At 34.6% G+C, this 23,225-nt stretch overlaps 1 protein-coding gene across 1 annotated transcript in view; it reads right to left on the bottom strand.

Moving 5' to 3' along the window:
• Nucleotides 1–11,876: 11,876 nt before the first annotated feature.
• The window catches only part of LOC131875025 (probable LRR receptor-like serine/threonine-protein kinase At1g67720), an 88,266-nt gene continuing 76,917 nt past the window's right edge, over nt 11,877–23,225 (bottom strand). Inside the window, exons 3-16 of the mRNA XM_059219027.1 lie at nt 16,070–16,166; nt 15,453–15,999; nt 14,811–15,292; nt 14,566–14,701; nt 14,416–14,488; nt 14,230–14,297; nt 14,052–14,123; nt 13,879–13,947; nt 13,151–13,682; nt 12,911–13,034; nt 12,747–12,815; nt 12,468–12,654; nt 12,227–12,335; nt 11,877–12,137 (exon numbers count right to left, since the gene is read on the bottom strand). Of these exons, the coding sequence (XP_059075010.1) occupies nt 11,877–12,137; nt 12,227–12,335; nt 12,468–12,654; nt 12,747–12,815; nt 12,911–13,034; nt 13,151–13,682; nt 13,879–13,947; nt 14,052–14,123; nt 14,230–14,297; nt 14,416–14,488; nt 14,566–14,701; nt 14,811–15,292; nt 15,453–15,999; nt 16,070–16,166 (2,826 nt within the window). The remainder of the gene's footprint in view (nt 12,138–12,226; nt 12,336–12,467; nt 12,655–12,746; nt 12,816–12,910; nt 13,035–13,150; nt 13,683–13,878; nt 13,948–14,051; nt 14,124–14,229; nt 14,298–14,415; nt 14,489–14,565; nt 14,702–14,810; nt 15,293–15,452; nt 16,000–16,069; nt 16,167–23,225) is intronic.

Here is a 23,225-nt window from a genome sequence, read left to right as displayed (position 1 = left end):
TGACAAATTCCCTCCATTACATTTTGGTGAACCCAATGTGAAAGAGGATTTGTGTGTGTTTGATTTTTCTAGTGTATCTTAGTTTCTTTATTTATTTTCCTTTTCCAAGTTTAGCATAGTTGTTTTACTTTTCATTACACTCATTTAAAAACTTAAAAAAACAAAAAAACATACAAAACAAAAACCAAAAACCAAAAACATCTTTTTCCCTTTCATGTTTCTATCTTAAACACATCAAAACAAAATAGTCCTACATATTTTCCAAATACTTGCTTAGGTGTCCATGTTCCCTAATTTGGTTGTCAATCAGCTTATGAGCTTTATGACACAGATTACGATAGGAGCCAGAGTCAAGAGGTCATCTAGGAGGAGCTTCCCTCTGGATTGCTAAACTCCTCCTCTATCTAGTGCCAAGAAGGGTGAGAAGTCATCCGATCCCAATGAGTTTTTGACCTCTCACACTTTGAAATCTACTCTAACTGGGGGCCTTCTCCTGCTAATTCGCAACCCAACTCTCGTAGGAGTTCTACCCCATCTTCCCCTCCAACTATTGATCATGATTTTGCTATCTCTATCAATTTTAGGTAGATCAATTCTTTAGAGAAAAATTTGAGAGATTGTGAGGGATTCCTAAACCAATAGAATGTCCTCCCTCTAGTTGGGAATATCATTAGCATGTTGAGAGACATGTTGATATCTGACAGGAGAGACCTGGAGATGTTGAAGGCCCTATCCATGATTTTTTAAAAGCAGGTGCCCTTAGCCGAGGCACCCCTATGGACACCCAATTTTATCTATTCGGGTCCCAGGTTGGTGTTAGCATCCCAGGGTTGAGGTCCTGTAGGGTGGATTTCACCATCTCAAGTATGAGTGCTTCCTTTATTCCTTTAGGTTATACGAGTATGGCTAGTGACTCGACTATTATTTCTGCTCCTACCCATATTATAGTTGTCTCTACCACTGGCACGTTAGCCAGTATGTCATTTGGTGGGAGAGGTGGTGAAGCTCCACCACCTCCTCCTCCACTTACAAACCCAGTTCTAAATACTATACTGCAGAACATGGTCTAGCTTCAGTTGCAACTCACTTCTCTAGCTTCTGCTTTCGATCAACCATCTGTAATAACATACTATAGGAAGAGCCCTTTAGATATCACTATCTTGAATACCATTCTTCCAATGGCCTCTGATTCATTGAAGTTTGATAGGCTTAGTGGTGATGGTGACTCAAACACTCACATCGATTCATTTATGACCATGTGTAGTAACTATCATAATCTAGACTTTGTTCTCCTTAAGTTGTTTGCTCGTTCCCTCAAAGGGACTACGTTGGAGTGGTATAATTCATTTCCTGACCACTCCATCTGCACCTTTGAACAACTAATGGATCTCTTTCTCAAGAGGTTTTAGGCCAACATACGCAACAAGATCACTATATTCAACCTTGTTCATTGTAAGCAGAAACCAAATGAGAAGGTGATAAATTTTATCTCACGATATCAGGTGATTTCAACTAAGATCCCCTTTTCCCTACCGGATAATGACTTGCTGCATATGTTCATAGGCAACTTGTAGTCAACATTGAGGGAGAATTTATCCTTGAATCACTATTAGAATTTTTCTAGCATGTGATTTGCCTTGACTGATTATCAACACACTGTGATGTAGTTCAGAGACTATTCTCCATACCCTCACAGTGGGTCCTTTCCTGGCATGTCCTCAGATGGGTCTCAAAGGAAGAAAGCCATGGCTAATATAGCAGATACTCCTCTGATAGTCGCCTCTCAATCTTCATAAAATTGAGTCTTCATAAAATTGAATTACTCTTATTTAAGTATCATGTAGTGGTTGTTGTGAGACAACCTGATCACCCTACCTAAGCCTAAATATTTGTCAAATAGCCAACCCTACACCCACTGGTTCAATGGGTTGAAGAATTGTTATTACCATCATGTGCCTAGTTTTGATACTAAGAGATGTTATCATCTTGGACACATTGTCCAAGACCACATTGACAGTGGGGCTATCAAAGTTGATACAAGGAAACACTAGTCAAACAAGTCCATGGATAAAACCAATAGTGACTTGCAGATCTATACCAACCCATTTCCTCCACACTTGATAAATGTAATTTCTACATATGTTCCGCCCTTGGATGGTGGTCTATATGTCAATATGGTGACCGTCACCCCTATCATCTCCCCCTACCAAGAAGGGGAAGGTGTTTGACGTTCTTATCTCATTCACATTGCTTGATGCCCCATATTACAAAGAAATTTGTCCTCTCTATATCCATGCTCGATTGAATTGTCAAAATGTCATAGGTGTGATGGTTGACCCTCCAGCATAGTCAATGTCCTCATGGAGGAGACACTCATCATGAATAGATTGCATAGGCTGGTCTATGACGAGTGTCGCACTACCTTGTGGAACCACCATGGATTCTCTATTAGGCCATAGGACTGTATCACCTTGAAGGTCATGGTAGGTCCCAAGGCGGTGTCCTCATTTTTCACTCTCATCCCTAAGTCTGATCTCTTTCAAGTCTGACTCGGGATCCCATGGTTGATCACCATGGAGGAAGTTCCTTCCGTGGTTGACAAGTGCTTAAAGTTTTCTCGCGAGGGTGCAGTGCATGTCGTCTAGGACACTGGCTATTGACCATTGATTCCCCATGGGGACTTCTCTTTGGTTCACTTATGGCTTGCCCCGATTGGGCCTATACTTCCTTGCAATGACCTTTTATACAATGCATATTATAACTACAAGATGTGGAAGTTGGCTTCTACGTTTGTGCAACCTATCGTACCTTTGTCACCTCCTACATCCTGATCTTGGAATGGGTTGTGTCACATGTCCTTCTATCACAAGGGGCCAGGGATAAACCCACTCATGCATTGAGACCTCCTCGTCCGTCTAGGACCACACAAACCCTAGTGGTATCTCCTCTTCTTGCGATTGCACCTAGTGCAGCCAATGGAAAGGAACCTTCACCATAGAAGTCCATGGATTTCCCATCCTTTGAGCTTCCCATCATGACTGATATCCCTAGGCCATCTCGCTATGCGAAGGGGAAGCACTCATATCGAGTTCCTTCATCTCCTCTTACATCTACATCATAGACCACGTCGGTGCCTCCTATCCCTCCACCCTTTCCTCGAGGGAAGTGAGGTCGGGTGCCCATGGCTATGAATGAGGTGCCCATTTAGGATGTCCCTCCTGCTTCATTGGTTAGGCCTCCTCCTATCCTTGAGCCAATCCCAGAGGCCTCTCTTATGGAGCATGATGCTCCTGCTTCATCTCAGCCTGCACTTGGTGTTCCCCACCTCTATTGGCACAAGTGTGCATGCGAGAATACATGCTTTGGATAGGCTATGCTCGAGTGTGTGATGCTACCTTACATTCTATTGGTGCATCTGCCAGCACTGCTATTTTGAGACCACTTCCTTTGGTGCCTCCCGCTTCTACCACATTTTTGGTTTTGCTTCTTGCTACTCCAAGGACCTTTGATGACCTTCCCCCTAAGTGGGTGTAGGTCTTCATCACTCCTTCCTTGGAGCCTCTTCTTATAAGTTCTCTGTTAGACACTCTTCCTTTGTCCATGCCTTTGGATATTTTGCACATGCAGGTGGTCTCCAATGTAGCTTTCACTGCTCCACCTATTCTACAGCCTCTTCAGCATCGCAACTTTCCTAGGGTCCTTTAGCCTGCTATGCTGGATAGGAGGCCTAACACTTCTATCTTGTTTAAATGCAAGTTTGAGTAGGGCCCTATCCTAGAGTTTCAACATCATTGCCCAGCACAAGTTTATTCTTCATCCCCTCCTTTGCTTGCCTTCGTGCCTGCTGGTTTTCCTGTTTCTATCTACATGATCGAGAATACCTTGCCTTCTCCTGATTTCATCACTACCCCTCTTCCTAAGGCTGATAGTATTTTTCCTGTTTCATTTTCTCCTAGTGAGTCACCAGATTCCTTCTTGGAGGACATTCCAACCTTGTCTATGATCTTCACACAATTGTTGACCCTCATCTCGTCCGAGCTTGTAGATGAAATATTGTTGCTACTTCGTCTCTTGTCCTTGGTGCTACTGAGCCACCCACTGTGACCCTTGTAATAGTCTATCTCTATGCTCACCCCCCTCTCCCTATGACCTAGATTGGGAGGATGAGGCTCTTCTTCAGGATGATGATATTCTATAATACGATTTCCTCCTAAAGGCAGATTGTTAAGTTTCTTTTTTCTTTATCTCTATCAATGCTTGCTTTATCTGCTTGTTCCCTCCTAGAGGACCCAGGTCACTCTGTAGGTACCTGGATATGGGACATTGACTGTCTTTATCTTTTGTTCTCTCTTGCAGGGCCCGAGTTACTCTGTATGTACTTAGATATAGGGGATTTTCTATCATACACATTCCTCTATTTGTTTACCTCCTTCTATTTGTTGTATCTTTCTTTTCGACATTCGGGGATGATGCAAAGTATTAAGGGAATCCTTTTCTTTCTTCCATGTTGAATCAAATTTTTATTTTATCTTTGTCCTCCTATGCTCTTCTTCAGATCTGATAAATTTGGCACTATGACAATGCACCTATCTCATAGTGATACTATGTGTCCTTTTGACACTGTTGTGGGTTCTAATTCCAAACTATCAGATCCCCCTATCCTCTTGCATTGCATATTTTGATGTTGTGGACATCTATATCTCACTATCTCTTGGTGGAATTCCATGGAAACGTCTTGTTATGTTGACATGCCACAACTCTCCTTCTCCTTAGAATGATATGTTTTCCATGCATATCATTCTAAGGGGGGCATCATATCATCATTTCTGCACTTTTGCCTTGATTTTCATATTTTTTTCATGCATTTTCTTTATCATGTGCACCTAGTTGGGGGCAAAACCACTTGATCTATTCCAAAGATTTCCTACATGGGGGCTAAACCATCTTTCCAATCTGCATCACCCTTCTTGCCTTGGTAGAGGCCAATCTACTATTTTCCAATTCTAATTTCCATATAGTATGGAAATGTAGCATGTCGCTACCCATGCTGACTAACTTATCTTCCCTATTACATTGTGATCTAGTGCCTTGCTACCCATGCTAGTAGATCATTTCATCCTATCATATGGTTATCCATATCGATGTTCCAATTTTCCCTATCATATGGTTATCCATATTGGCATTCCAATTTTACCTATCGTATGGTCATCCATACCAGCATATCAGGCCCTATCATATGGGTCTTGGCATGGTGCATCATGCAAACCATATTGACATATCTTGTACTAGTGGCGGCCACCTTATCTTGTAGCTTTTCATCATCTAGGACTTTCCTCCATGGCGAGGCTTGTTCTTGTTGCGCTTTTTTCCAACTTCTTTATCATATCTTATCATCCATCTGGCTAGATTGTAGCTAGCGTGTTGTCGATGTTCCAAGTACTGATTTCCATTCCAAAATTCTAGCATCATATCATTGGGGGAAACTTCATCTGATCAATGAGCATCTTCTTCCCTATCGCGATATTTTCTCCTCTTCACCTTTTCTATCTTTCCTACTTTAGCTTCATATCTCTTAACAAAGACATGCTTGCTAAAGTGGGGGCAAAATGTAGAGTCAAAAATATCCCCCTTATCACCTTTAGTGGAAATTGCGACATGTGGTGCCTCCCCCATGCTTCTTGGAGGACAAGGTTTGCCAACTTGTCCTTTTGTCCACCAAAGAATTCCATGTCATCTTCCTTGAAGACATTAGCAATTCTACCAACTTGACAGATTCATGGACATAGATGCAGCACAGAGACGTCTGTGTGGTGGGCTACCATCTCTCCAACCTACCAGCCAGCAGGTGGCCATTGGGACCTTACGACCCATGCCAATAGGGAATCGTAATGCCTCCTTGCATGGCCATCGACATTCAGACTTATCCCTTAGCCTATATCCTTGGTTTGGGGACATTTTCAAAGGATCTTTTAGCAGATTGAAGAATTTCCCTTGGAGACTAAAGCTCTTCGAGACACCACCACCATTGTTGCAACATCACCAAGATACCAAGTTTTCCAAGCATAACTACACTTGCCAAGCACTAGGAAACTAATCTCACTCTATCTTGCATTGCCAATATCTTTCTTATTTTCAAATTATCAAATACCATAGCATTGTCTTTGTATTTTCTCTTACACTCTTCTTTATCATCTTCTTTATCATCTTCCTTTCCCATGGCTTTTTGGGTTGTATGTGGAGGTGGAAACACCAAAACGGGGGTCTCACTTATGCAGGCCCCAAAACACAACCCCCAACATTTTCTCTCTTGCATGTGTGTAGGCACAACTTCGCAAAGAGGAGGTTATCTTGCAGGAGGCTTCATAGCATGGACCAGTTGTAAGATTTCTTCATTCTCTAGTATTTTCTTTATTCTATCTCATAATATGTGTTGTTCATAGTTTTTAGTGTTTCTTAGCTATTTTATAAATTCTATTATCCCATCTAGGATTTTTTGCTTAGACTCTATGCCCATTCGTATAGGACAACAGTGCATCGTGCTGGTGTCCCAGCTTCATGTGCTCATCCCAAGGGTAGAGGTTCTATAGGGCTATTTAGAGACACTTCTCGAGTGGCTAAGGCTCCTTGTATAAATTTGTTATCCCCTAGCTCATCTCAGCATCAATTGAAAGAGGTAATCAAAAGGACAATTTGCCCTTGAGGATTCATCATCCTTGAGGTGACAAATTCCCTCCATTACAAGAAATAGAAACTAATGATTAACACACTCAAAAATTGCAAAATTACTCTTTAGTAGATTTTTCTTATAAATTTAAAGATAGATTTTTTATCTTTTGAAATGTAATATAAATAACCTAAAAGTAAACAAAAATAAGCTAACGTTATTTATAGAATTTATTTCAAATTGATGTATGTGAAGTGGAAATTTATATTTTTTAGCAATATCACCTAACCAACAAGGGCTAAGACTGATAACAAATAAGGCATAAATATAGTAATACAATGGATATTGGAAATGCTCATACATTAAAATAAAAGATATTAGATATTACTATAAAATAAAATGAACATGTTTAATGTAAAAACCAATAAAAATAGATTTATGATGCCTAATCAATGTTGGAGGTAAAATTTTAGTTGATACCAATAAATGAAAATCTATACAACTAGGGTTGCAACCATGGATGTAGTCTAGTTGTAGAGTAGTGCATCCTAGTCCTATATATCATGGAGATCTAAAATAATTAGGGGAGGTTTTAAATAGTCTATTGTTCAATATTTCTAATGATAACCTATCATAGGAAATCAATATAAAGTAGAGTTAAAAATAAATATGTATAATCATGTTTAAATACACTATACAAATTAAAGAGAAATAAGAGACAAACACATGAGAAGCTTGGGTATTTACTTTATAAATGAGTATTAGAAATGATTAAGATATTTTGAAACTATTTCAAATGATTTTCAATTGAAAAAAATATGATTAGGGCTATCTATCACAAAGTGTTTAGCTTACTCCTAGCCTATAACCCAACTGTACAACCTTATAATAGGTGGAAATCATGTCTTACACCTTGGCATGGTCACAAATTTTACATATTGTTTTATTCTACTCTTTCAAACAACTTTCTCTTTTGGAACACTTTAAAATATTTATCAGTGATTCTATATATGACTTAATAATGTAGAAATGTGTGATGGAGTCCTTATAAATTAGAGAGGTTAAAGTGAAATGTTTGTCTCAATCACATTCCTAGAGAAAATTTAAGAATTTATATAATATTAATAAATATTAAAGTAAATTTAATTTAATGAAATAAAATTAATAAGGCATCGACCTGAAAATTGTAATAGTCAGTGGAAAGTGATTAAATAAATTTGTGATTAGTAGATAAAGAAAACTATCCAAATAAAAACATAACTTTGAAAAGTTAGTATGGATGGAAAGTATTTTATGCAAGTTTAGGGAAAATAGTTTGAATTTTTGAGAAAATTGGGAAGAAAAAAAAGGAATAATTTTATTAGGGGTTGGAAAGAAGAAGCAGGGAGGTGGTAATGATAAAAAGATATAGTGGATTTTTTTGTTTAAATGTATAGATTAAGAAAAAACATGGCATTAATAAATACAAAGATATTATTAACTTGTTGGGTCGATAATGACCTAAGATCCAAGAGAGAAGAAATGTGGGGAATAAAAAGAAGAGAAAAATAACAACAAGAATTCAGAGAAAAATGGTGGATTTTAATAGGGGAAAGTATTAAAGGAAAATATGTAAATTATGGATGAAATGGAGTGAAAGCTAAGCAAAATAAATGACAGTAACTTTTGTTAAAAATATCTTTGGTGGTTGGTTGGTTGATTTTTTTCTTCGTGGTTCTATTTATAGTTTTTGTTTGGTTGTTTGATGGTTTCTAGCATTTTTTGATGTCCCATGTTTTTGGCTGGGTGTGCATTCCTTATGTGCCCTAGGTGTTGCTCCTTAGCAGATATGTAAAGGTTTAGGCCTATCCAACTTTTATTAATCATAAATTATGTTTAATGGTGTCCTTTGAGATGACTAAATTGGTTTTGCTACAATTTAATTTCATCATACTTCACATTGGTTTAAGAAATTATTAGATCTTATATTTCTTGTGTCAATGATTAGTTATATTATAAAATGATATATATTAAATTTATTAATATCACATATCTTAAATCAATGATCCATTTTATCTTCACATGATCTATATCCTCGATCACCTTTAGTTTGGGCCATTTCTCTCAACCACCGTTCACTGGGGTTTGTCACCATGATCAACTTGGAATATAGTCATAGATTACCATTGATTTTCCTTTATTGAAGTATTTGTAATTTTTTTGGCCATTGATAGCTATATCACCATTTTCATTTTCATATTAGAGATAGGCCTATTTAATTGATAATATCTTTATGTTATGTTCTTATTATGATTATTTTTTTGTTATATATCCATAGATATCTCACAATGAATTATTCATTGGTCTTATGATTTATTTGGCATAGTCATATCTTCTAATTGATTATATTTCTTACCATCTTCCTTAGATTTATAGCACCCTTTCAATTGAAGGAGGTGACTTAATGATTGATAATGTTTTTATTTTATATTTGATTCTTATTGTAATTTAAAATATTTTCATTGAATTTATTCATCCTCTAATTTCTAATTATTCATGGTTCAAAAAAATAAAGTAGATATCCACACAATCATGTCTTGTAGGATCATTACTTTATGTGGAAATCATAGGCCCTATTAGTGATATCCTTTGAATATTTATATTACTATAATTGTATTCTTGTCAGTCCATGATCATTAAGAATTTACATGCTCCTCAAATCAAGAAAAAATATAATGGTCAAATTAACATCTCCTTGCTATATCTCATTCAATTTTGTTCTTATTTAGAGTAAACATATTAATACATGTATATGGTGAAAATTTGTACAAACTTGGGTCCATTTATGTAGCTCTATCTGCACATGATTCCATGCTTATTAAATTTGTCCTACTGATGGGGTACACATGCCTATATTTATATGACTTTTTTAAATATTGACTCTCATATAGCATGTATTTGTGCTAATGTCTACTGATCAATAGTCATGAGACAATCTTCTAATCATCAACTTCAATTTTCTTGAAAAAAAATTAAAAGTAATAAATTTGGTGAATTTCCCGTTTACCTTTTATCTTAAAGCTTACTAAAACACATATTTTTGTAATTAAATTTTTGGTTCAACTGTTTAAAATAATTTAATTGTATTGATTTAAGAGATCTATACCAAATTCAAATGTAATTTTCACTCTAGAAAAGAAATAAATAAACTAAATTTGTATTCAATGATGAAAAATAAATAAACAATCTAAATTTTATGACTTATCTACTATCTTCAATCTTTTTGGAATAAAATGGTTTAGTTATGAATAAGGTAACCAGGATAGGCCCAAACCATAATAAAATGGATTAATTAAAGTAAAGTTCTCTCATGAATTAGTTTCACGAAATAATAAAAAAATTACCCCTTAATAGCATTAGTCAACAAATTCACATAAAAGATTAGATAAAATTATACAAAAGATAGACATCATAACACTCTCGTAGTGCGGGTCTAGCTCATGCTCACAAATGTATACCAAATTGGTGAAGTTGATATAAAGTGGAACATATAATCATACTTTGATTTTGATCTATATGTTTTATTATCACAAAAAAATTTATAATTTCAAGGCACATTCATTTTAGTGTTAGTGTCTTATGCATATTATTCATTACTGAATTAAATGATCATATCATCCTTATTAGTTCCTATTCATAAAAGATTGCACTCCAATAGTAATAATCTATAAGTACTTGGAGCTAAATATATTTATGTGCATTGTATTATGCTATGTGGGGTACTCCTTAATAAAAAAAATAATGTATATTTTTTTAAATTGTTGATACAAGATAAATGTCTTTACATTAAACATATGTGATTTATCTTTCCAATATGTAATTAGACTATATATTGAATGATGTATCTCTCATTTCAAACTTATGAATAATATACACAATTTTAATTATAATTTTTTAATTAGAGATTGCATTGTTATTTGTTAAATTGAGAATTTAGTTTTTAACTTAAAATATATGTATATTTTAAATTTCGAGTGACAGATCTATCTTAATGTTCTTTTATCACAATTTGATTATCTTTAATCTTTTTTTTAATAAATTATTCAATAATATAGAAATAATATTTATTGAATAATCATTTCCTTAAATAAGGATTCCTAAACTTTTATACAACTTGTATAATTGAATACTAAATATTGCAATTAATTTAATTATATTTATTGATAAATTATTCAAGGTTCAACTCTTGTTAGTAGGATTTAACTAGCGGTTGGGCTATTTGAGCCCGCTCAATCATCACTAGGGGACTAGTCTCGCCTCAACTTGCCCCTCCATGACCCCAACTTGACAAAAAAAAGAAAGACCAAGGCAAGTTCTAATAGAAATAATTGAGGTGAGATGTGAAGATACCCTTACATTAAAAATAAATAGATAAATTAATTAATTAAGAAAAAAAATTATAATTAATTTTTTTAAATTGAATTTTTCTTATTAACAATTGTTGACTTTTCAGATTAATGTTGTTTCATGTTTTAATGGTAGAAACACAATTCATATTGTGAAGCAACCATTTCTAAGCCATCAGTGTCATTCCATTCTATTACTACAAAATATAAGAACAATAATATTTATGCCTACCAAAAGAGTTAAAGATTTATTCTTTATGCATACCCAATATAGATAGAGATAATGCATTTATAACTAACCTTTAAGACTGTTTATAATTATTAAACAATTTTAAATATATATTTTTAATAAAATTGATATATATATGTATATATATTCTTATACAACCTTGAAATACTTTATTTCTTATTTTTGATAGCATAGCTTTATACATAGCGGGGACTGTCAAAATCTTTCAATCTATTCATAAATCTAATAAAAACTATCTACACATAATTATAAAAATTATAACTTTAAATAGTACACAGATAGAAATAAAATTTATATTTAAGGAATTTTATAGAAAGCTGATAAATACTAAGGAAGAAATGTTGATCTTCGAAGGCTAGTATGCCGTTACCAGCCGACTCTAAATATCATAGACCTGATCATGAATTATTATAAATACAGCTGATAGCTTGACCCAAACACAAGTTTAAAAGCTTTTAAAAAAGATATATCCTTATCACAAAATATTCTGCGATTAGACAAACTGGACCTAAAGGAGAGTAACCCATTTAATTACTATTGAGCTGTAACCAGGCAAAAGAGTTACTATAAGATCTTACTACCTAAGGCTCGGCATGCCACCAATATTAAATGTGGCCACGGTATGTGAAGCTGAATAATTTTTATCAGCATATGCAAGTTTCACAGCTTCTTCCAATTCTTTCACCACCGCACTGACCTTGGGTCTATTCGTTGATTCCTTTTCCACGCACTGGTATGCTATCTCTGCAACTTTCCAAGCTGATTCTACGTCATATCGGCCACTCAATGAAGGATCCATAAGCTCTGCCAGTTTGCCGCATGAAAGCATATTGTGTGCCTGATGCAATGATTTTTTCATTATATTGTTAATGAACATATCCAGAAATGAGAGAAAACATTCAATTGGGCTACAATTCGATGGATTACCGATTTTACTATTCCATCCTTGGGTGATACTCCAGAAATAATCTCCAATAAAACCACGCCAAAACTGTAGACATCGGTCTTCTCATTTAATGATGATGTTGTAAAGTATCTGCATGAACTTCCCCATTTAATCCGCTAGTTTATCGTTCCCTGTGTCTATAATTATGTGGAAATATATTCAAGAGTACTTAAACTATGAATATTTAAGAAGAAAGATATACTATGGTGTTAAGTAAAATACTCAGGATCAAGATAACCCATGGTTCCTTTCACTTCGCTTGATATATCACCAAAGGAACTCTCTACCAGTTTTGATATGCCAAAGTCAGCTAGCTTGGCAGACATTCTGTTATCCAACAGTATATTACTACACTTTATATCTCTGTGTATGATTGGAGGATAGCAACCCTGATGCAAGTAGAGCAAACCTGCAAAATGATTGTAAAATATTGAGATGTGATGAACGATGTTACAAAAACAAACATGTATGAATCAATTGTTGCTGCCACAAACAGCTTACCATCGGCGGCCTGTCGAGCGATATTCAATCTCATATGCCAATCAAGTGGAGTTTTCAATTTGGCTACGCCTGCAAAAGGAAAAAATTCTAGTATACACAATTTTTGTTTTGATATGTAGGTGAATTAATGTTAATCTAACGCAAGATTTAATATACCCAAATACCATATAGATGATCAGTCAGTGTTCCACACGGCATGTATTCATAGACCAATGCTATTATGGACTGTCTGCAATACCCAATAAGATTTACAAGATGCTTATGATATATTCTTGACAGTATGGCTACCTGAAACCAGAAAAAAAATTGTTACTGGAGAATTTGGGGCTGAGCGGATAATAATTGAGAGATAAAAGTAAACTTATTTTATAAAAGATTTATTGAATCTGTCAAGGAGTACCAACCTCATTCTGAAATTCTTGCTGACCTTGACTAGAACCTGTCTCGAGTATTTTGACCGCAACATCATATCCTGAAAGTCTGCCATAAAATACCGATCCAAAGCTTCCCTTCCCAATAAGTGTGGAATAGTTATTGGTAGAAGTTTTGATATCTTCCTCTGTGTATTCTATAGCCTGCCTGTGATAATCATTTTGTTTTTTTTCATCTGAGAAAGAAGAAATAAAGAAATTACTCTTCAAGGTGCCAAACAGGGAGAAAAAAAAAACATGCCTATTTGATAACAGAAATACTAACGGCGGTACTGTTTTCTGCATACTACAGATTGGGGAAACACCTGCAAATATCTGTTGTTTAGATAGGGTTGGAACATCTATGCTTGGAAATGGCTGCGATGGGTGTTTGTGCCTCCATAGCAAAATTGCAGAAAGAACGACTAAAACTAACACCACCGAACACCCAACTAAAGCTCCGATTACCCAACCTTTAATTTTGCGGGCGCCAGTGCCTGCCCGAATATTATTTTGAGGATCAACACTGCATAGTAGAGTTCAGAATAAATATGTCTGTGAGATAATAGTAGTTGGGTTTTCTATTTGAAAGTTAATGAGTTGTATAGAAGTAGCATATTAAAGATCATATAAACATACAAGAGCATGAAACAATTGTCCTATTGATTGATTGTCCGGCCGAAAAGAAAAATGCTAGGTAAGGGGGAAAAAATTGGTTATACCGAAGGTCCAAGTCGGGTCTCACTAATCCTTCTGAAACGGTTCCCTCCAATTTATTGTCCTGTAGAAATCTTTTCACCCAAAAATCATAACTTTAATAAGAATGAAAGCAGACAATTATATAATAGAAGGTAATAAATATATAACGAATCGATAGTCTAATTGATAAACATACAGTTGACTTAACATTTGAAGCTGCCCCAATGATCTTGGAATTTCTCCAGTCAGTTTATTGTTTTGCAGTTGCCTTTGTGAGGCGAACAAAAGCGGAAACATTAGCAAAGATAAAAGAAAAATTAGCTTTCTTATTTGTACAAGGCATTACAGATGGTAGCAAGTCAGAGGTATCTTACAGTATAGTAAGATTCTTCAATGAACTGAGGTCCGGAATATCACCTGACAAATTATTATTTCCTAGCAGCTGTAACCGACTGCTTAGAGTTAGTCGTACTGTATTAAGCAATTTAATTTCTATCGGAAGCTATCGTGGCCTTGTCTCTACAAAAAGCGAGTTAGTACACGGTTATGAGAAATCTTACCAACTTTGTTAGTGCTGATAAGTCTGCTATTTTTGTTGGTATGTTGCCGTTGAGATGCATGCTTGTTAGATCTCTACAAAAAGCACAAGATATTAATAGCGCAAGATATATGATCCAACGAAAGTTATTGAAATTAGCAAGGAATTTTACATGATAATGACTCGCGGAGGATCGTCTTGGCTGCAGGTTATCCCTGTAGATGAATAATCAGCTGGTAAACATGGATCTCCTCCTGTCCAATCGTCTGGAACACTTATTGCCTCTGCTATTTTTCTAATAGTAACCACTGACCTCACACAATTCGTGCAAACATTAAGCATGCTTACAGTAATTGCAATATATATACACAAAAACATAAAGCATTTTGAACATCTCCATGGATTACAGAAAGTTACCATCTCCAGAGTATGTGGTTGTCTGTAAGTCCAACTTCCTATACATTTCTGCTGCATTTATGAATGGTCCCAACTCCGATTCAGGACTGGGACGTAAAATTATGTTTATAGGATCGGGAGGGTTCAGTTGTAACTCATTATTTGCTTGTAGGCACTGCAAAAAATTAAGCTCGACGAGATCTGATATTTGGTTTTCGTTAATAAAGGGAGCAAAACTCTGTGTGCGGTTTGTCTGGATGATGTTGCAGAAATAAAGCGCGAAAGAGTAAATTCCTGGGACAGATACATCCAGATGTTCGTCTGATATAGTCATATCGGCCACTTTTTCCATCGCAATAGCAGTCCTTGATACGTTCACGGGCGGTTTATTCACTAACTCCATTCCTAAAGATTTTGTCTGCTCGTCCTCAGCTGTAATATTCACTTCGCCCGCAGCTACTACTGTCCATGACCATGCGCGGTCAAATGGATCATCTGGGTACCTGCCAATTGCCATCACAGCTCAACATTGAATTAGATAAGTTCTAACATGGGTACCATTCTCTTTGAAAATTGAACAGGTCGAAAGTGTGCTAATGTCGACAATTGATCGATAGACGTCTAAAGCATCAAAATTTCTCAGATCAAGTTGAAATTTCTTACAGTAACCAAGAGGATGCACCAAAATTTATGCGCCCTACGAGATCTAAGGCACTCTTCTGCAAATCCGTTGAATTATACATAGAAGATTCGAGTGGCCGCAGCTCAATTCTTGAAATGTAAACAGAATGATTTTGTTCTGTTTGAGCATTACGCGCAAGGCATAAACTCAGACTCTCGCTTTTTGCGGCCAAGATGATCTCGTGAGATATGTAACTCTCATTGTCTGTACCGGATAGGTCTACATTCGTCCACTTGATTCCCTCGATAAGTAAATCAAAGAAATTCGCCAAAGGAATTGTGTAATCACGACCGAAAGTGGCTTTTACTAGGTAGTTTACACGAGGCTTCACAGGCAACAGGTAGCAATATTTTTTCACTGACATACTGCTCGGAAAATAGGTCAGTGTCCAGAATCTCATTCCCATGGTTTCTGTTGAACTCGTCCTCCAAACGTTGCAAGTCTTAATGAAAGGGGAATCGGAAATCCAGAGTAGGCCCTTCTGGTCTGTTCCGTTAGCAATGGCGCCACAGTTGATGTTAAGGAAGCCTGAACAAAAGACACACGGTATAATTAATATTGCAATATTGAAATGAGGTGAGAAGAATAGAGAGGTTACCGTCTGGATTTGAATGAATGAAAGTGAATAATCCAGTGAAAGTTGTGATGAGCAACAAGCACACACTTGTCAACTCCATGCCTGACATCATTCGGACCTGCATAAACACAGTATAATCATAAAAGGGAATATCAAATTGATATCGCAATACTACGAGAAAATATCTCGGCAAAATAATATTACTCTTATTGAAAGAATCTTTAAGAGATATCCAACTTGCTGCTTTGCGAGGTGCTACTGCAGGCCTGCTATGTTCAGCTTTCCATATGGAGGGTCGCGTGTATATATAAATATATTTTCAACCTAAGTCGAGGGTTAATATCATCGAGTTAAGTAAACTTGAGATTCTTAATCAAACAAGAGATATCCTCATACTGCGGGGTTAAAATTTTAAGGGATGATTGACTATATGGACATTTAATTACATCGTCTTCTTTTCATAATTAATTGGGGTCGTTGGTCAATCGTCATTTCGTCTATTTCCCAAAGACTGCTTCCGCGGAATATTACACTCCACCCAAAAGAGAGCATTTATTTGCTTTCATATTTATTTAATTAAAAGAATATTTTGATATCACCTTTTTTATATTTTTAAAAATTTGAAAAATAGTAATATTCATCATTTTTAGTTAAATAAATGTTTAGAAGTGGGGACTATTTTTATTTTTACATTTGAATAAATTCGAATATAGTATTAGAAAGAGAATGGTTTGATTTACAAATATGTTCTTTGTCATTTTTATTATTATTATTATTATTTATTAGAATTTGTTTTAACTTTTTAAAGATTTTGAAATCATATCATTAAATTTTAGTGTGAAGAAATTGGTTTGCTTGTCAAGTAAAAAATGAGTTCATTTTAGTTTGATTTGACTAATGTTTTTGCAATTGTTAAATAAGGTACTCAATAAAATCATTCACTTAATTAGCCAACTAATCAAATGTAGCAAAATATGCAAGAAATATTAGAATGATTGCAAGTTTAGGATAAGTCAAGTTTATCAACATGGTGTGTTGAAAAAGACAACGTAATCTAACATGTGCATTAACCAAAGTCAATCATTCTCTCACATAACATCGTGGTTGTGAATGGGCTTGGATGTTGTCCATAAGAAAAGCTAAATCATTCTCGATCCACACCTCTAATTAATATTGTATATCACAACGATTGGTTGAATGTGCACAATAACATAAGCTAATGATGACCACATTAAACAAGCTTTTAGTAATGTAGAATGAGTGTATTCCATTTGAAGTTTTTTTCCAATAAGTTTGAGTAGAAGGGGTAAAAATTTCCACATTTGGATTGGCACAATTTTTACATTGATCCATCATGTGGTGGAACAAAACATGACTTCATTTCGAGAAACATCATGTGACAAGGCTACATAAAACAATATACAAAAGATATAAAATGTTGTATAGAAATAGAAAGAAGACCCAAAAATGAGATGTAGAGAGAAACCTTGTGTTGAAAGATAAAGCTATTTAGGTAGCACTCCAACATTGGGTGCTAATATCAAGATGTTTAGACAAGAATGGAAGTAAAAAATAATTTGAGTAGACATATGGGTACTTGTGAGCAAAATCTAGGAAAAATTAGGAGGAAAAAAGCATTGGGCACTATAGTCTTAAGGTTTGCATGTAGTTTAAAGTTTAAAAATGTCAATCATAGTCTACTCTATTTTCTAATGCCATTATTGCTACTAGAATCCTTAAGATATATATCTGTACATAGAAAAGATGGGAAATACTTCTATTGTATAGGTGATTTCCTTGGTGAAACCTTGTGTTGGTGATGTGACCGACTCCATAAAAGAAATGATGTTGATGATACAGAGTTTGTTCTCAAAGAGAATAGGATACAATAAATCATATAAATGAGATAAATTATGTCAACTATGACACTATTCTTAAATCTCATAGAAGCCATTGATGAGTTTCTCTCTTGAAGTCTTGCAAAATGTTACCACAATTTGATAATAAACAATAAATGATACTTGATAGAATATTCTTTCATGCTTGATAGTTGTGCTAGACTTCTTAGCTTGAGTTATCTTGATTTGTTAAGATTGAAAGAGATTGATTGCATTTTTGTTTTGATTACTTTCTTAGATAAATTAGGCATTTCAATTGAACAAGGGAGTCACATTTATGTGACTTACATATTTTCATAATAACTTTTAAGTTTAATATTACAACAATATCTTGTTCATTAAGCGCCCGAAGTCAACATTTGAACCTTAGAATTTGGAACCATAATAGTGGGATAGTAGTCCTAGGAACTATAATCCTACCCAATTTGGTGGTTCAAAAGGCTAGACACTAGGGGTTTTGAAATAGATTACCAGCCTAAACTTGGGAGATAAAAATTCAAAGAAGATCAAGAAAAATCAACCAAGATAAATGCTTAACCTATTGTGAAATTGTATGTAACAACAATTTACAACATGACACTCCCTCTATTCTATGTTTCTTTTTTCTTCTTTTCTTAACAAAAATCCCTACAATATATTCAAATATCTTAAAAAATATTACATAAAATAGTTGTAATACTTAAAAAATTATCATAATCATTCCTTATCCTATTTTTGGGATAAAAATATCATACTCAAACTTGTTCTCTTTCATTTTCTTATATTATTGTTCATAAATAAGCCTCTGGATAGGTAGTTATTTCCTTTAAGAAAGCAAAAAAATAAAAATGAATTGCAATCAACATGTATATTGGTGGGGTTCTTCCCATAGTGTGTTCATTAAGTGGTGTTGTAACTAACAAGGCTCAAATCCATTGTTAAGCCATTGTGATTGCAATGATTGTTCCTTTGCAAATCCAGTGTGCTCATAGGTTTGAGCCTTATCATTGATATATGGAGATGAGGTCCCCTGTTTGTGATCTCACTGATTTATAGATCTTGGTCAAAAGTCATTTACATGGAGTTGGAGGATGTGTCATGATAGTGTGACTAGCCACATTAAAAAGTTTACCCAAAACTCATTTTTCTTTTAAAAAACATGCATATTGGTGAATAGAAAAAATAATAAAATTATATAAAACCTTCTCAAATACATGCATATTACTACAACTCACTGCATCACTCACAGAATGAATCTAGCTTTTGGAATTGTGAGCAAGTTTGCTTCGGTTAAAAAAATTGAAATTTTAATCAGAGAGCTATACTCACACTTATGTTGAAGTCCCAAGTGATTTATGGAATTTCAACACTTTGCTGATGGAATAACTGATGGGAACAAGATTCTCAAGGATAATGATACCAAATGGATCTCTTTGGATGGTCCAATGCATTGAGTGTTTTCAAAATATCCATCCTTGATTGGACTATTTCACACAACTTGCGACAAATCAGATCAACCAAAATTTCCTGACCTTCGTCAGAGGTTAAGTAATTTAGAGACACTCTTAACTTTAGTATCTCTTCTGTCCATGCTAGAAGAAATGAGGAATATTATGAAGGATACCAAAAAAGAGCTTTGTATATTGTAGAATATGCTATGCTACATAAGATGACATGCATGACCCTCGACAATCTCTATCAATATCAACCAACACTATCTGATGAAAAATTTGTTAAGTGGTGGACACTCATAGATTTGAACAATCCTGATAACTTTTTACAAATTGGTATAGAAGGGGAGGTATGTGCCAATTTATGGGAAGTTGAGATACCAGTGCACTTCTATGCCATGGTCGACCCCAAGGAACTAGGAAAGCGCCCTAGGAAGCAACTAGCAAGAGTTACAAGGGAAGATTTTGACAAGATTGTTGAAACTGTAACTACTTCTGTGAAGAAAATTGCATATGATCTTTCCTCACAAATTAAAAGCAAACTCCCTCTTGACAACCTTCTCGAAACCATGTCTATTGTCTTTCCTCATTATTAGAGCCTCAACATTGCATCTGATTTTCGAAGTAAGCTACTCATTTTGATAAAACAATTTTGCATATCAAGAGAGTTGAATGGAGTAACTATAAATGGAATATTATACAAAAGTCATATTCGAGAGCAATCATCTCATTTTGCATACACTATGAAAGAGCAATATGTCAAAATGGAGAATCCCCATGAAGAGGGATTAGTAACAAGACTTTATAAAACTATAGCTGAGAACTCAGCATTGCATGATTCAATGCCATAATATTTTAAGCTTGCTGATTTATGTCTTACCATGATATTGGGTTCGGTGGAAGATGAGAGAATTTTTCAGTGCTTTGGGGTTCCTAAAATCAAAGCTAAGAAAGAAACTAGACAAAAATTTGGACAATTACTTGAGTCTCTATACATACAGGTATGATGTCCACACTTTTCCTTACGATAGGGCATGACAAATCTAGAGGTCCAAATGTGAAAGAACAGGTTTAGGAAACACTTCAAACCAAAGTGCCAGTGGGACTATTGACTCATGTAGTGGACCTACTGGTAGCATTGAGATGCATTTCAGCAAAGGTTCGAAGACTCAGAGTGAAGAAACAACAAACAAGAATCAAGAAATCTCTGAACTTGATGTGGATGAATGGAAACTATAAGAGATTGGTATTTATTAATCTTATTAATGCATCTCATCATTCATATTACAAAAGCATATTAAATTTTTCAATTAGAATTTAATATTGATTTGTAATTGTATTTTTCAACTTCCTATTTCCAAATTTAAAATAGCATAATAAAAAAAAGATGATAATGTGTTTATTGATACAAAGATGTTTATTTTTTATTTATACATGTTTGAGTCTCAAATATGTGTGATATATTTTAGAACCATATGATACAATTCATTCAATAGTAATACACATGTTGAGAACTTAGATTTTCATTAATTCTTTCAAAATATAGCCATATGATACAATTTATTCAATAGTAATACACCAATCTGTGTGATTCTCCATACAAATTGTAAAAGTCAATACAAAGTTTCAGAACCCTTTGCAAATGACCTTGAATTCCCTTTTATAGAAACAAGAGAGCAACAACAACTCCTGTGCTATTATCCAATGTCCATGTAAAAGTGAATACAAAGTTTCAGAACCCTTTGCAAATGATCCTGAATTCCCTCTTATGGAAACAAGGGAGTAACAATAGCTTCAGGTCGAATTGCAAGTTTGCAACATGTGAAGACTCAACATCAAAATCACAAACTCAACACAGATTTATATGGCCATCATAGCCCATATTAGCAAATTAACATCTGCTACATGTCTGATGTATCCTGCTCAAACAACAATGTTCAAAATTAAATATTAATTCACGCCATAACAAATTAAACATAGATAATAGAAATGCCTAAAACCTGGTAATCAAAAATAGAGAAATGCATAAATGTTAAAGCAAGGGATAATTTGAGAATATGAATTTACTGGCTGAAGTTTTGCACTATGCATCATAGATTCATAGGCTGGATTAGCAAAATAGCAAACAAAAAAAATATAAAACCGCGAAATTAAGTGTAAAAGAAGAAAATTGTGCAATACATACTATCATTTTTAAGATTTTTGTGTCAGTTTTCATAGGGTGCTCCACTTTTCGTCTGATGGAAAGTCAATATTCTGTAAACTATGGAAAGTCAACTACAACTTTGTCAACATTCCATATTTAGAAGATTGACTTGACATCACTATTTCATCCAATACCGAATTTAGAGTTGTAAATTGTTGGATGAGTTCCAAAAAGCTTTGGGGAGTTGTGTCCTTAGGAAGCAAGTCTAAATTAGACTTCATTTTTATCTCCATTCTTTTTTTGTAAGCTTCTTTTCCAATGAATTTATTTGATGGGTCAACGGTCTTAGGCAAACCAAGTTTAATCAAATTATTTTTCTTTTCTTCCAGCTTCTATATCTTTTTTTTACAATTTTCCATAACTTCTGATGTTTCTCTTAGCTTCTAGAATTTTTGAATGATAGATGATATCTTAACTATGGCATCAATGCGGCTCTTAATTCCCTTGGATGCCAAGTAGGTGTCATTGAAACTCTAGACTACTTGCAAAATCTTTTTTGTCATATCCTCTTTTCAATAAACATGTATGCTCTTCTCAAAATGCCCTTTGATTTTCATATAAATTACTCTTAGACTTTCATTCAATTCAAACCATTCACACAACTTGTCACTCCTCTCCATTATTTGCCACCAAATTTTCTTTTGTATATACTTCATTGTTTTTTTCATATTATCTTTCAATCTATCCTCCAAAGTTTTTATTTTATCATTTGCATTGTGCAGGTCTTTTTTCATTTGCGGACATTTTTTTCTTTCATCGTCTACTTCCTCTTGAAAATGTTTTTCTTTTTCCTTCCCATGATCCAATAGGTCCTGTAATTTTCTCATTTTGGCAACAACAGACTCATAACTTTTTTATTATTTTGAAAACTGGCTCTTTCCTCATCAATTTTTTTACTGCTTTTAGCCAGTTTTTTTATCAGGTTCTTCAATTTTGCATCCATCTTCTCCTGCTCTACAATTTCTACTATAGAGCCCAAATTTTTTATCCTTTTCTATAAATCATTGCAGTTGCTATATGTTGCTTTCCTCCTTGATTTTTTTTGTTTTCCAGGTCTGCTAGTAACTTTTCTATTTGTTTCTCCAGTTTATTTTTTTCTCTCTCCACTTTTAGCTATGAAGTGTAGACTGCTTTGTTAGTCCTTTTTGACACACTAATTTTGTCCACATTATGTACTTTGGAAAAATCTATTTGGAGGGGGCTAACCTAAAATTCAGAGGGATCTATTTAACTATGTGGTGGATTTTTCTCTTTAGTTGGGGTCGGGGGCATAACTTCAGTCAAGGAAACCTTATGAAATGCTTTCTTTTTTTCTATATTTGCATTTTTTGTGTGTTCATATTTTTCATAGTAATCACAAAATTGAAAATATGGGCTTTTTGAAGCTATTGAATGTTTGAAAGGTGACATAGGAATACTAGAGGCTCCAATTCCTCTTATTCCTATGGTTTTAACTTATGCTTGACTAGGATTACCAACAATAGTTCCTGATCCTGTCCCACTCCGATTGAAACTTTCATGTGTAGTTTTCATAATCTTTTTAGGTGTGTGATCTGAAGCTGCAAATGATTGTTTTGTAGTGTTAGTGTCACTTGATATAGGATTCTAAATAGTATTAGTATCCACCACTAGTGGCCTTGTAT

This window comes from Cryptomeria japonica, chromosome 4 (genome assembly GCF_030272615.1).
Source record: "Cryptomeria japonica chromosome 4, Sugi_1.0, whole genome shotgun sequence".
NCBI lineage: Eukaryota > Viridiplantae > Streptophyta > Pinopsida > Cupressales > Cupressaceae > Cryptomeria > Cryptomeria japonica.
The sequence above is the reverse complement of the archived record's forward strand: the minus strand, read 5'-3'. Positions and strand labels throughout refer to the sequence as shown.